The sequence below is a fragment of the Siniperca chuatsi genome, linkage group LG10 (assembly GCF_020085105.1).
Source record: "Siniperca chuatsi isolate FFG_IHB_CAS linkage group LG10, ASM2008510v1, whole genome shotgun sequence".
Classification (NCBI taxonomy): Eukaryota; Metazoa; Chordata; class Actinopteri; order Centrarchiformes; family Sinipercidae; genus Siniperca; species Siniperca chuatsi.
Window position 1 is genome coordinate 18,765,088 of NC_058051.1, and position 15,080 is coordinate 18,780,167.

At 43.1% G+C, this 15,080-nt stretch overlaps 2 protein-coding genes across 4 annotated transcripts; one reads left to right on the plus strand and one right to left on the minus strand.

Annotated features, from left to right (window-relative positions):
* The first annotated feature begins 1,163 nt into the window (after nt 1-1,163).
* Nucleotides 1,164-14,267, plus strand: LOC122883510 (transmembrane prolyl 4-hydroxylase-like). 2 transcript variants are annotated; one of them, XM_044212290.1, is made up of 9 exons: nt 1,164-1,548; nt 1,733-1,814; nt 6,644-6,840; nt 7,000-7,090; nt 8,332-8,494; nt 8,596-8,781; nt 9,253-9,343; nt 9,554-9,677; nt 13,138-14,267. In XM_044212290.1, the coding sequence occupies exons 1-9, from the start codon at nt 1,180-1,182 to the stop codon at nt 13,350-13,352; spliced, it is 1,518 nt and encodes a 505-aa protein (XP_044068225.1). In that variant the 5' UTR covers nt 1,164-1,179; the 3' UTR covers nt 13,353-14,267. The 2 variants fall into 2 exon arrangements, with proteins under 2 accessions (XP_044068225.1, XP_044068226.1); XM_044212291.1 differs by having other exon boundaries at nt 9,280-9,343.
* Nucleotides 1,824-6,635, minus strand: LOC122883512 (secreted frizzled-related protein 5). 2 transcript variants are annotated; one of them, XM_044212293.1, is made up of 4 exons: nt 3,607-6,635; nt 2,891-3,048; nt 2,722-2,808; nt 1,824-2,556 (listed from the first exon to the last, which is right to left on the minus strand). In XM_044212293.1, the coding sequence occupies exons 1-4, from the start codon at nt 4,173-4,175 to the stop codon at nt 2,237-2,239; spliced, it is 1,134 nt and encodes a 377-aa protein (XP_044068228.1). In that variant the 5' UTR covers nt 4,176-6,635; the 3' UTR covers nt 1,824-2,236. The 2 variants fall into 2 exon arrangements, with proteins under 2 accessions (XP_044068228.1, XP_044068227.1); XM_044212292.1 differs by having other exon boundaries at nt 1,825-2,556; nt 2,891-3,066; nt 3,607-6,633.
* Nucleotides 14,268-15,080: the final 813 nt, after the last annotated feature.

Genomic DNA, 15,080 nt, shown 5'->3' on the forward strand with positions numbered 1-15,080 from the left:
GGTGTAGGGTTGAAAAGAAGAGGACATTTAGGAGGCAGGGGCGGTCTAATGAAAGACACTATCAAGTTGCATTTTGGACAATGTAGGATCCAGTGTTTTTGGTGCTTGACCCATACTAGAGACTAAAAATCAAGACATCTCCGCCTCTGCTGCGTCCATTTTGACGATTCTATTTAAAATCTGTGTCTTATAATTCCCCCAACTTTATAGAAGTGCAATACTAAATTGTTGGAGTAGCCTACTGAACAATTAAATGAAGTTATACAATGATGAATGAATGAAAAAATAATAATTATTCACAAAAATGTTTTGATGAGAAGTCAAAAATGTCTTTGGGGTTTGGGATGGCACCGGTGGGATTCGAATTTGTGACTAAAATCTTGGCCACCTCCTGTGCAGTGAAGTGGTGGAAAGTATATTTATTAAAATACCACATTTGAGGCAGACTACTTGTACTTTACTTAAATATTTCAATTGTTGCTACTTTTCCACTATATTTCAAGGCAAGCATATTGTAATGTTACTCCCCTTCATTTTTGACAGCTACTAGCTACCAGATAATAGGCCTAAGCCTACCTCTGCAGTCAGATTTTAATGCAGAACTTTTCCTTGTAGTAGAGTATATTTACATTGCTGAATTGGTACTTTTACTTAAGTAAAAGGTGTGAGTACTTATTCCACTTCTTCTGTGTATGTCAAAAAGTCAGTCAGTGGTCCAGACCACAGACAGACCATTGTTTTGCTCTGGTATTGACCGTTAGAGGTCGCTAACGGTTTACTGTGGGATGTGAAACGGCGGCTGCTCTGCAGTCGTTAGCTTGCCCTTCTTGTTGTTAGGCAGGTTGTCAGGGGCAGCGCACCAGCCAGTTAGCTAACACGGGATTAAGGGGCTTCAGTTAATGATGACACATTTATTTATCAAGGTAAAAGACTGTCTGCTTACCTGCTTTTTCGCTCGGAGCAGCCCTGTTTCTTTGGGTAAAAGCAGCAGAGACGACGGCGTCGATTTCTGTCGGAACAGCCAGGGGTTTGCAGTGGGGTTTGCCCCGTAGCTAGCTAGGTTTCCTAACGTTATCAGGCAGACGTAAAGTGGTAGACATTGGCAGTAACGTTACCCAGTAAGCTAAAAGATATCTCCAGCTTTCCATTGCAATTGATTTCCGATCGTGTGGTGCGAAAATGGAAGACGCTTTAGAAGATTTAATGGAGCAGGAAGAATACGACGACAGCGACAAACCATTATCATTGCCCCGCAATCCCCCTTTTCGCTCCACTCGACTGCACGTCCAGAGAAGTAGTATCTGCTCTCGGGCTTATTTCGTTGTGGTCATGGTCTTCTTCCATGTGTATATCCTGAATGTTATTGGCCTGCTGCTCTACGTGCACTACAACAACGGCCCCGGGGATCTTGTCAGTGGAGACGGGGCCACCTCAGCATCAGTTAGCGAGAGTGGAACCCCTTTGCCCCATCCTGCCCCAGCTTCAAGAGAGCTACATGTGGAGGACTATAGTAGTAGTTTCAGTCTTCCTCGCATTGAGGGGATACGGGTAAGAAAGCGAGCATAATTTCAGGACGATGAAGTATGCCATATTAACTCACTAAAGTGCAGCCCAACCTGAAACATTTTAAATTCATCAGAATTGAATGTGACTTACAACTGCTATAGCAATGTCCATGCATTTGAAATCCCATGTTGTGAGTGTCTTGATAATGTCTCTTCTCCATCTGCAGGTGGGTCATGTTCAGCAGGTGTCCCTTGCACCAGACAGAACACATGAGATGAAGACGATCAGCCTGAAACCTCTGCTATTCGGTAAGTGCATTGTATTCTTTGAGTATGATCTGTTATTCATGAATAAATGGCATTTGATCAGGATTTAGAACACAACATTTAATTTTTTTCAAAGCCATACAAATATAGACCAGCGATTTTTACTTAAAATTCACAGATATGTACATTTTCTATTAAAGATCTTTTATTTCTTTGACCCCCACTGCCTGAGAGACACAGTGTTGGTTCTTTATGAGCTCATTTGTGACCACCTGACTGCATGTTATTTCTTCCATAACCACAGAAATTTGGACATGATTTGAAAAGACTATACCGAGCATAATTTACAGTTGTTGTTATTTAGTCAAATTCTAAATGCTATGTCTATCCTTTCCCTATGCATAGCTATTTAATGCTTGTTTCACATGTCAGTTCTTTTGGATTTTCTAACCTAGCACATAATCCTAGCTCCTGCATCTGTGATGTTTCCATTTGCGCGCAGCTGCCATCAGGTTCTTGTCTCGTCTTTGCCAGGCGTAAGCCTTATTGACCACCAGGCGCTCCCCCTGCACTGTGCCTGTCACCAGGAAGGTCCCGCCTCGTTGGTGGTGCCGTGTCATGTTTCTTACGCAGGTGGCATCCCTCTCCAGCCACAGTTCGATGCGGGAGCGGATCTGCCCACCTAACAGGGGTCCATGTTTCAGAACGTCAAGTTTTGCAGCCAATGAGAACTGAGACAGGCTTACTGGACTGTACTTGAGCCGTGTTAGACGCAGTTTCACAACTGGGAAGAAAGCAGATAAACAGAAAGCATGATTGGCATCAACTTCATAAGGAGCAGTGTGCTCTTGTCTATTCATTTTCCAGAATTAATGAAAAACTTATAAAAACATATAATCAAGGATAGGACCAGACAGGAGAGAAGAGCTGGAAGAATACTGATACTCACCAAAATCACTCCTACAAAAGGTCTCCAGTGTATCTTTTGAAGAAGATGCCTCTTCCAGCTCACAATCCCGGCAGCTTGCCTGGGGCACTGAAATTGCCAAACCACTAATTAAATCGTTTGTTGAATGACGTCACCTCAAGCATATGTGTCTATGTAGTCAGTTTCTTACCTCTACGCCCCCCTGTGTGAAGAGTGCTGTTGGTGATAGAGGAGATACACATGAGATGGTCTGCAGGATACTGGTCACAGCGCAGAATTTCTGGCCAGGGGTAGCCATAACAACTCATGATTGGTGCACAGCTGTCCCGTACAGATTCGCACAAACTCCTGCAGGGTGATATAAACCTGATAAAGAAGAGATGGAGAGGGAACGTGGGTAGCATCGAATAGATGAAGGGATTTGAATCAATAGTGTAGTGGTGGGGAACAAACAAGACTGGATTAGACACATTTGTTTGCTTGTTTTTCTGTTTCTAAAGTGGGTGGGTGCTAATGTGATAAAAAAGAGATTATAGTGCTTTGATGGCTTGGTTTCTGTGTGAAACCGGAGCCTTTCCTCAATACCAGCACCAATTTGCATAGCTTTTAAAAGGTGTTAACGCTTGATGACCCTGCTCCTGTGTAACTTTTTCATTAATCTAAAATCGAAATCATTTCTTTAATATTAATAAAAACGGCCATTACCAGTCATTCTCAGGTTACTGTAATGGTGGTTTTATACTGGGACCCTGGCTACCACACTGCTACAATATCAAGTACATTTCTAAACAAAAACTTGTGAGCAGCTGTTCTGTGAATCACAATTCCTACAAAAAGTCAAATTGTGACTTGAAAAGGTTGACAAGTATATGTTCACAGAAAAAAGCTTTTTTTGTGTTAACTTACCTGTCAAGGCAGATTGGTGCAAATAGAGAGCAGAGGAAGATGCGGGCATCAGGGTGGCACTCTCTGGCAAGTAGTGGCAACCAGCTGGCACTCTGCTGTACAGCCTCAGCTGGAGACTCATGGCCCAGCAGGTTGGGCATCCTCATGGTGTCATAACCGATGTTTTGGCACAAGGCCATGCCTGACGGGATAGGGACACAGCGAGAGGAACTGCGGGGCTCCCACAGTCCACTTTCACCTATAGAAAGCATGGACCTGAAGCCAGTAGTAGTATCAGGGTCCCCCCACACTTCACCATCATCTTCTGCTGCAGCTCCTGGTCTAGAAACACGAGTATCTCCAAATCCAGTTTCAGTGTTGACCTCAATACTTGCCCTGTCCCCGCCTTTGTCCTTTACTCCAGATCTAACCCTGTCCTCAGCTCTTGCTCGTCCTTCCAGCCCTTCCCTTCCTCTACCAGGACCAAGTGCTATTGTGCTGCTGGGCCCAGCAAGCAGAAGGAGAAATAGTAGGTAGGCCGAATGGGAGGACTTTCTGGAGATAAAATGAGAGCAGAGCGCTGCAGCCATCCTGGGACAGAAGTTGGAAAGGAGGAGCAATCCTGAAGTGTGTCTCTTGAGTGAGTGAAGACCCCTGTGTCACAGTGCAAGAGAGGATGGCAGAATAGGTGTATTTATAGTGGGCGGTGATTACATTTGCATAGCAAGGGGTAAGGGGAGGTGTAGAGAACAATAGGAAGAAGGGTTGGGGGCACACATTAAAGTGTTATTAAAGATGTGAATCCACTTGCATTTATGAGCAGATTTAAGTGTGTTTGACAGAGCTCAAGATTAGTAAAGTGGATGATTTGGCATTTGGATACTTTTGGCTTTCTGCCATTTCCATCCCCGCAGCTTGAATTGAGAAACAGACTGGCCCTCATGTAGTGAAACTCCTCCACCCCTTCCATCTCGCATTTTATTCCAACCCACACCTAACTACCCTGTCCTGCCCTGACCTCTTTGCTTTTTGCGCTACTTTTCTTTCCACCCCTGCTGCTAACAGGGAAATCTTGGATGCTTTTATGGATACTTAATACTTATTATTCATGAGTTGTAAGGATACCATTAAAAGACATCACCTTGGACTCTGGGACACTGTGATGGGGATTTTCCACTATTTTCTGATGTTTTACAGACCAGATGAAGAATCGAGAAAATAACCAGCAGATTAATCAATACTGAAAGTAATCAGTAGTTGCAGCTCTTGTGCGCACTGCTTGTGCATTTGTGTGTGAACATGTGCGTAGGACACAACCAAAATTGGTGTCATCCTGCTGTGTAGCCATGGCCTGATTCCTGTTCAGACAAGCAGGTCACTTCCTTTCCGGGGGAGAAAGAGACGGTGGTGGGAGGGAGAAGAGGAAGGCTTGGTCCCCCTTCATTCATATCAGTTATCCAGATTAATGAGGTTTGGCTGGACAAAAGGGATTAACCAAGTGGGTACAGTGTAAAAGACACGGGTGACAAACAAGGTCTCTACTGTACAGACAGCCAACCTGCCGGAAGCCTTATTAAGAGGGGAAATGACTGACAGACATGGATGGATTGCTGGAAGAGAACAGGAGGGGAACCATGAAACAGTAATTTGTGCCTTCACACTGAGATCTGAATAAGTTCAATAAATGTATCTAATAGAATACATGAAATAGGACTTTTTGCTGGTGTAACAAATTTTCTAGGAAACCCAGGACCAAAATGGAGAAAAGAGATTGACTGTTTTGATGTGGGGTGGCTTGGATAACATTACTAATAAGTATAGTAGGTGTAAATGATTATTTTACTGCTTTGTACTAATTAATATTAGCAATTACTGACTCCCAGAAGCCTGCCTGTTTCCACCCTCCTCTGGGAGAAGTCCAGTGTCGTCATTCATTAAATCTGCCCGTGGGATAGGCTATACCACAAATGGCTCACAGGGGAGTGACAGAGGGGAATAGCTTGTACTCATTATATACACAGTGTATGTATACTGTCACTAAAGAGTTCCTGTGCTTAAACACCTACTAAAACATGCAAGAAAGAAAGGTATAAACTCTTTGTTCCTGTAGTCTTGGTTATTACAAAATGTAAATTAATTTAGCATTTGCATGATCTTTATTTTCTGAACACATAATTTGCTTGTTATGAGTCTGTGTTTCAATGAGAAAGTGTCACACATCCTAATCATACTAATATTAGCATACACTGATCAAACTATCTCAAAATTGCCCCTTCACACTGAAAGCTTTTGTTAGGCAATCTAAAGTAATCCATTTAGTCTGACAGATCAAGCCAGCACTGTCAACAGAGATCTTCTAATCAACTTAAAAGTCAATCACTCACTCACCCACCACCTCAGGTGTGCAGTAAAGTTTCATTTGACGTGTGTGTGCGGAGGTTGTGACTGGGAATTTTCACACTTGAGTCATTTTAAAATGAAGTGATGGCACAGACATCAATAACTATAATACTGGTGTGAATCTGCAATTGAAAAGAAAAGGTTTCAGTTTATTTACTTTTTATCAGTTAGTGACTTCACTGCTACCCAATCATCATGTGTAATCTTCACGTGTGAATGTGTGAATAATTATGCACAACAGTTAATCTGTGAACAAACCCAGAATCTCCAAGCCAATCTCTTTGATAGATCGTATATCCTTGTATCCTCACTCTAATCTTGGGTAGACTGAGGGCCTGCTGGTATTATGATAATCTGGACCTTTAATTTCCGTGATTGTGTATTTGGTTCCATTGTGTTGCAGTTAATTTGTGCTTTTCAAAAATCAGCAACTGAAATAAATTGACTGAATTTTTTTCTAGTCTCTCCTGGGGAAAATATAGACTCCACAGACTCCATATAATTTGTCATGGAAAAACTTATTTTGTGCATTAGATGATTTGGGTGAGTATGTGTCCCTAGGAGCTTTGAAAGGTATTGGCAGCATCAAACCGTACATGTCCAAGGCTGCAATGTGTCCTAACATTCGCCACTCTTGTCTTTTTCCTGTTCCTGTAAGAGATCCCTGGCTTCCTGTCAGAGGAGGAGTGCCGTGTGGTGGTGCAGCTGGCTCAGCTCAAGGGTCTGATGGAGAGCCAGGCGACAGCATCCAGCCAGGGACAAGAGGGGTCAAACCAGCCACTACTTTCTCTCAGCACAGAGGAGGTCTTCAGTCTGTTGGACCTAAACCAGGATGGGCTGCTGCAGAAGCAGGAGGTGATAAGAGAGAAATATCTTGTGTCTGTATGCCACAGAGCTGTAGGAGGAAAATAGATACAGAAAATTCTATTCCAAGTAATGAAAAATTAGATGAACTGTCAGAACATGTTACGCTTTTTGTTTAAATTGGGAAAAACCTTCTGATCTCTCCTCCAGATTGTGAGTCACTCACGCTCTCGAGATGGAACTTGGTTGAACCCAGACAATTTACGGCAGATACTCACTGGTCTGGAAGCCTGCCCAACAGGTCAGTGCCCCTGTTGTTTTGTGGTTTTTGTTCAAGTGTGTGTCAGTACATTTATGACTGTTCTGACTGATTCATAATCTAGAACACAGCATCTATTAAGTTGATTTTTGTGGCACTTACAGTACAAATTTAAATGACTTTTGTCATTTGACTTTTTGTCAAATACATTTTGTCAAAATGCATTTGTGAGACACTAGGAGAAACTGAATGTGACTTAAAAGGGAAAAGGTTCATGAATTCATCTTTTAACCATGCTTTTAAATGTAACTTTCTCAATTTAAGGACATTTTCCGATTGAGCTCTTTGAGACAAAGACGCAAAAAATTTGCAAAGATCCAGTCCAGGTGCTACTTTTCACTTTTAACAGCTAGTTGAAGTTTGTCCTCGTCTGTTTTCTGTGCTTCCAAAAGAGAACTTTATAGGACTTTCATCATTCAGTTTCATTGTTCATTACATTTTTTAAGTCAGTGGTTCAAGATGAGCATGTCGATTTCAAATGTGTAAATAATAAGTCTACTGGACTTGTCATCTTGTGTGTGTGTGTGTATATGTGTGTGAGAGAGAGAGAGAGAGTGTGAGAGTGTTTCTGCAGTGGCTGTGTACTGGCACTAAGTAGCTGACGGGTGGCTGTGATTGCGTGCGAGTCTTTGTGAGTGGCAAGGCCGGAAGAGGGGTGACACCGTTTTGACCTGATGCCATTGTGCCAGGCGTTGTACACATCCCAGTCCGGATGTGCCTCATCCTATCTCATTAAAAACTGATTATTCTCCAACCCCTTTTCTTAATTTTCCCCCGGATCCCCTGTATCCCCACCCCACACCACCACCATTCCCTCCTCCACACTCTTTCATTAACCCCCCCCCAAGCCACCTCTTCTCTGGCACCCCAGAGCTATTGTTGCGGCTGGGGCGCGGTCTCTAAGGGGAACTGATGGGGGTCAGACATTCATTCAGCTGAGAGTAACAGCATACAGTTGGACAAAGAGGAAAGGAATGGAGGAAAAGAGAGAAGGGAATCTGATTATAGCCTACTGTTAGCTACGTTGACCAGGAGTTCAAGAGTAAATAAAAACTGAAATGGAATGGTGATACTACATAACTAAAAGACTGGTTTAATAATTTCAGTCATTCATATCTATAGTTATGAGGTTATATTTTAGCTGTACTTTTATGTCCCAGGCTCCCAGCTATATGAAGGAATACAAATAGTCTACTAAAGGATTGTTTGTGTGTTCCTGGCAGGGATGCTTACCTTGGAGGACTTCAGGCGTGTTTATGATGTGTCCCAGCACCCAGGACAACAGCGAAGCAGGAAGCTCCAGACTCAGTTCAAACAGAGAAGCAAACATACGTGGCTTTACCAAGGCCCGGGATCCCACCATGTGCTGCACACACTCAGGAACAGGTAACTACACACACACACACTTTGTCATGCTCTTACAGTAGTAGCCCATACACTTTTTATAAAATATTTTTATTTTGCTCTCTTATGTCTTTTTTGTTCAGAGTAACCAGTCTGACACGTCTGCCTTCTTCATTGGTTGAGCTGAGCGAGCCGCTGCAGGTGATTCGCTATGAGCACGGAGACTTCAGTAATGCCCACCATGATAGCAGCCCTTCTCATTTAGAGACTACCTGCGCGCACACACGACTTGCAGGAAACACATCTGCTCTCACAGAGGTCTCTTGCAGGTATGTATTATATGCTTTTTCTATTTATATTATATTCAGATACTTTGCAAGTACTTTAGTAGTTTAGTAGTAAGTCATTTCACAGACAACCTTAATTATCTCCAGATTAGCTTGACTTTTCTTTTGACCATTCTGACTGATTACACCCATGTTTATAATACATAATACAATATGTAGATTGTATTTTTCTCTGCTTATTTATTTGTAGATTTAATGGTTGGATAATTGTTTTAGTTTATAAACACAGCTTTGATTTTTTTTTTAAAACATTCTCATAGTGAGTTGTTTCATGATCTGTCTTGTTTTCTCACCTGCTTCCCAAAATGATTACCTTCAAAATATAATTTTATTGCCAAACTACTGTTATTGCTGTTATTCAAAGTGCTGGTGCATAAAACAGAATAATTTTTGTGTATGGGGAGACATTCACAATTATCTGTATTTGTTGCTTCTTTCCTTGTTTTTTCCCAGGTATCTTACCATATTATTCTTCCTCAGCTCTGTAGAGGAAGGTGGTGAGACCACCTTTCCTGTGGCAGACAACCGTACCTATGAAGAGCAGGTGAGTGTACTTTCACAACCCACAGTCATAAACCAGCAAAGCCTCATTTCTTTTTGCCACTGTGAAATGATGATAACTGTACATGATCTGAATGCTGCTGATAACACACAGCCAATGCTGACCCATGACAAGGAATCTGACACCTAAATGAACACAGTGTGCCACAATAACCAACTAGACACAAGTTGTTTACAGTTTTGTGTGTCCTAGGCACTAGTTCAGGATGGAGTTGATTTGACAGACACCCAGGAAACATGTGGCAGAGGGAACCTGAGAATGAATCCTTCTGCTGGGACAGCTCTCCTCTGGTACAACCATCTTTCTGATGGCAGAGGTAAGAACAGAATGCTTTAGCAGTATCATTTGCACACACATATCCAGTGAGCTCCAGTATGTTGATTTGGGTCCTACTATTGTAGGAAGCAATGTACATCAAACCCAATGTCACTAGCCTTTAGACTAGCTTGTGGATTGTCACCTTACAGAAGTGAAAACTTATCACATTTAAAGGTCCAGTGTGTAACATTTAGGAGGAACTATCGGCAGAAATGGAATATAATATTTATGTATGTTTTAATTAGTGTATCACCTAAAAATAAAAATCGTTGTGTTTTTGTTAACTTAGAATAAGCCATTTTTATCTGCAGAGGGAGCGGGTCCCTTTCCACAGAGGTCTCCATGTTGCACTGTGTTTCTCCTACACACTTGGAAGGGGAGGGTGATGCGAGCAGTATTCAAATGGTTGCAAACTGCAATTTCACTACTAGATGCCACTAAATCCTACATACCGGATCTTTTAGTTATGTTCTCTGTTTGATACCAAAATGTATCACCCGCACAAATTATGTAAACAATGATCTTTTTCAGAATTTGTTTTAAAATGTTGGTAGGGGAAAAAAAGTTTGCCAGTATCAGCTGATACTGATACATAATGGCAGATGATGATAATATATAGATAGATAGATGTACTTTATTGATCCCAAATTGGGAAATGTTTGTGTTACAGCAGCGGGTTATTCAGGCATTGCACGGCAACAGTAAATACACAATAAATGTACATGTTAACACTAGAAGAGAGAAAAATATATCAATAGAAAAATAAACACAACAAAATTAATTATTTAATAAAAAAACTTTGCCCATCACCCTCCGCGGGTGGTCTCGTCCTTCGAGCTCGGGTCCTCTACCAGAGGCCTGGGAGCTTGAGGGTTCTGCGCAGTATCTTTGCTGTTCCCAGTACTGCACTCTTCTGGACCGAGATGTCTGGTGTTCTTCCAGGGATCTGCTGTAGCCACTTCTCCAGTTTGGGGGTCACTGCCCCGAGTGCTCCGATGACCACGGGTACCACTGTTGCCTTCACCTTCCAGGCCTTTTCCAGCTCTTCTCTGAGCCCTTGGTACTTCTCTAATTTCTCATGTTCCTTTTTCCTGATGTTGCCATCACTTGGTATTGCCACGTCAACCACAACGGCTTTCCCCTGCTGTTTGTCAACCACCACAATGTCAGGCTGGTTCGCCATTATCATTCTGTCAGTCTGGATCTGGAAGTCCCACAGGATCTTGGCTCGGTCATTCTCTACCACCTTTGGAGGTGTTTCCCACTTTGACCTCTGGGTTTCCAGTCCATACTCAGTGCAGATGTTCCTGTACACTATGCCAGCTACTTGGTTATGGCGCTCCATGTATGCTTTTCCTGCCAGCATCTTACACCCTGCAGTTATGTGCTGGATTGTCTCAGGGGCCTCTTTGCACAGCCTACACCTTGGGTCTTGTCTGGTGTGGTAGATCTGGGCCTCTATTGCTCTGGTGCTCAGGGCCTGCTCCTGTGCAGCCATGATGAGGGCCTCTGTGCTGTCCTTCAATCCAGCCCGCTCTAGCCATTGGTAGGACTTCTTGATATCAGCCACTTCAGTTATGTTCCGGTGGTACATCCCGTGGTACATCATGTGTCCTCCCATGATGGTCCTTCCTCCAGCACGTCTTCCTCTGTTCCCCATTGCCTGAGACATTCCCTGAGCATGTCATCTGTTGGGGCCTTATCTTGGATGTACTTGTGGATTTTGGATGTTTCATCCTGGATAGTGGCTCTCACGCTCACTTTCTTGGATGTCTGTTGCTGTGGTGTGATGCCTCCCTCTCCCATATACTTTTCCAGTACTGCTCCGTTTCCAGCCTTGGTGGGTCTGCTCTGCTGTTATTACCCTGCCATTGAGTGTACACTTTCGCAGGTTGAGTTGCGAACAGCCAGTTTATTCTTCTGGCTTCATTATCTCTCGTGTATCTCTTTAGGCGGCTGGCCAAGGCTTGGAGCCTTTGTTTGGCAGTTTTGAGTGCTTCAGGTATCGGCATCTGGTTGTACTTCTTGGGTACTTGCTTTCTCATTGCACCTCTCTCAGCCTCTGTCAGTTGGCTCACTTCTCCCCGGGCCTCCTTGATTTTTGCCTCCAACCTTCGTTTCCATGGTGGGTATTGTCTCTCATGGCTCCCATGGTTGCTCTTGTAGCCAAGCATCTCTAGGATCACTGCTGCTGAGTTCAGTGATGGTTGTGGTAGGGATTGCTCTCAATGCTGCATTCACATCTTCTAGGAGACTTTCTGATGGTACTTCACTTAGCCATTGTAGTTGGCGTCGGGGTTGCCTTGTATTCATCCTCGCCATGATCTTATCTTTCAGGTCAGTCGCTGCCTCGTTCAGCGTGATTTCTCTTGGGGCTTCGTACCCAATCTCTGGTTGGGGAGCTGCTGGTTGTTGGTGGCTCCCCCTTGCCGTAGCATTTGTGTTGTACCTTGTCAATCTCAAGTTGTGATAGCGGTTGCCGCTTGTGGATGTTGGAACACTGAGCTACTAGTTGCTTCGCCGTAAGCCTTGATTGTGGGTTTCGAAGTAACCATTCATCCCACATCCTGTGCATGTAACCCCTCTGACTAGGGTTACTGGAGTAGTAGCATTCCAACAGAGCCTTATTATCGCATCTCGCCCATCTCCAGTAGTTCCAGTAGCCCATTTGTCGTCTCGATGCCCTGGTTCCCCAACACCTGACGCAGACCTTGTTTGGCCGGGCGACGTCTGAGCCGGCATGTCATGTATTTCATCGTCACTCATCATCATCATGAGGTAGGCAGCAGCGTGAAGGGTCTTGCCTAACATTGGATGATGGGTCATTGCTCATTGCGCTCCGAGGGGGATTCGAACCCTTGTTCCCCCGTGAATGTCCCGTGGCCTACCACTTGAGCTATCCAGCCGCTTATTTATTTATATATATATATATAAAAATGTTCTCTTTTAGACAGAGGTGAGGTGTAGAATTATTGCTTTGGGCAGGAAAGATTTCCTGTATGATGAGAGCCTGTGGGGGAACAAAATATTCCTCTCCATTTTCATCTTCTCTCTCCACTCTTGATTGTTTTTTGTTTTTTTCTGTAACTCAACTCATTCAATCTGTTGTGACTATCAACCTCTTGTACTGAAATGATCATCTGATTGGATTCAGGGAGAGCGGCCCTGCTTTATAGACTGGGTGAGTGGGTGACTCCTATGAGCAAGGATAACCCATTTCAACAATCTTCAAATCTAGCTTATTGAAGTACCTAATAAAGCAACAACATACGACAGCTATACCATGAGATTAAAACTGTGGAGACGTATATGGTCATTACAACAGTGACAATATCTCACTCGACAGCACAATGACAACATTTTGGATTCATTGTAACAGAGACAGAAGCTGAGTTTATTAGGGCTTGTTGTTGACATTTATCTGAATTTGTTCATCTCTTCTCTCCTGCCTTCCCTAGGTTGGATGGGTGAGCTAGATGAGTATTCCCTGCACGGCGACTGCCCAGTCAGGCGTGGGGTAAAGTGGGTGGCCAACAGCTGGGTAAATGTGGACCCAGACCACCAGCAGCAGGCCCGCTACCAGAGACTAGTTGCACAAAGGCATCGAGCTAAGTCAGGCATGGAGGAGCATTACCAACCTCTCCCACACAGTGACCTCCACCAGGATCTATAGCCGGGCCCTTTTAATGACAAGACAAAGCGACCATAAGTCAGTTTTGCATCTATGAAGCCAGTGAGGCTTGGCAGACTTTTCCACAATATCAGAGGCTGTATACGAAATGAAAATTGCACAAAAAAAACATCCCAAATATCTTCTCCTTTCATCAAATCTGTCTTGCATCATATTATGTCTCTCAAGCCATTGCTTGGATAGCCACATTTACTTAATACATAAGTCAGTTTCATTAGGAAAGTTGATTGGTGGATTTTAATATAGTATTCTGGTGCATTAGTTTTCTCTCAATTAATTTAATACATAAATAACAAATACATATGAATTAAACAGAGTGAATTTCATTCTCTATTAAATTGCGCCTTAAAGAATATATCACTTGCTTACCTGCCTTCCATTTAGGTTTACTAGGCATCTGCCCCGGTTGCAGGTCAGTGTTATTTTGTTAGAAACCATATCACAATATTCATCTGTGAATGTGTTCCTGAGGGAAGTTTTTGTGAGATAATTTGTCTGTTCTGTTCTTCAGTTTTGTTTCCAGAGTTTATCATGAAATGTTATTTAATAAGAGTTTGCCACACCTACTGCACATGCAGGACTGTTCTTGACTGTACAAAATGATGGCTTGTCACACTGGCTGTGGGAGGCCAGTCCTTCAGGTCAATTCAAATTTAGGTCTTTGATGAACTTTTGTGTCCTTTTTGGCAACTTTTGAACTTTGTATCCTCACAACTCAAAAGTATTTACTGTAATTGTCTGAGAGAATTTATTTGAGTGTTATTTATTAACACCATTTTGGAGATTTAAGATTTAAAGGAATGCATATTTATTACAGCTTGATGTTGCACTGAGTCTGTTGATGTATTTTATTGTATTTGTTCTATGTTGTGAAATATATGAAGCAATGTTTTATTAGTGGTGTTGTGAGTGTGATCATTAATGCAAACCTGTTGATATAGACCAAGTCCACTAGATGTCGCCCAACGTCAAATACAGCTCTACAATTTCTGTGTGTTAAATATGAGCTAGTTCAGAAATGGTTCTGCTGCACTAGCATCCTGTCAGCACCAGTTCCCAAAGGTCCACTCTATCAGGAAGCATATGTGTAAATGAGAGCAGTTAAAAATCCCCATTTTTCAATGGCATCTGCACCTTCAGTACGGACACTGGCTGTAGAAAGAGACATTCTTTAAACCACCATCATACTCATGTGAGTTTTTATTCCCCCACAGCCACAGTGCTAGCGAGTTAGGGTTAGGCATCCTTCACTGGTGGGAAGGGTGGTGGTGAAGATTATAGAGACTACAACAAGAGGGGGCCAGAAAGTTCCATTAGGATCTGTTTGCCAAGGCTAATCATGTGGGCACCAGAAATCCTAGCTGCACCCTTATGCGAGCACAGTAGTCCCACTGAAGGTGGAAAAAATCATATCTGTACAAAACACTCAGAAACGTTTTAAGATAACTCTAGCTGAAAAGGTAACAGTAAATTTGTTTGGGGGCCGCCCCTCTGTGCCCGTGGGGCTCCCTGCACCCCAAATTGGGAACCCTCCACGCGGTCCCGTCCATCAAGAGGTATAGAGCAAATAACCAGAGCAAAACGCCACCAGAAAGCGCTATGGGGCATTTATCTGCAGTTATTTGTGTGTTTTCAGGTCAAGGACGTATGCAGTGTAATAAACCCATCCTTGTGACTCTTCTCATTTTGACTGAGTGGTGCTGCTGATGC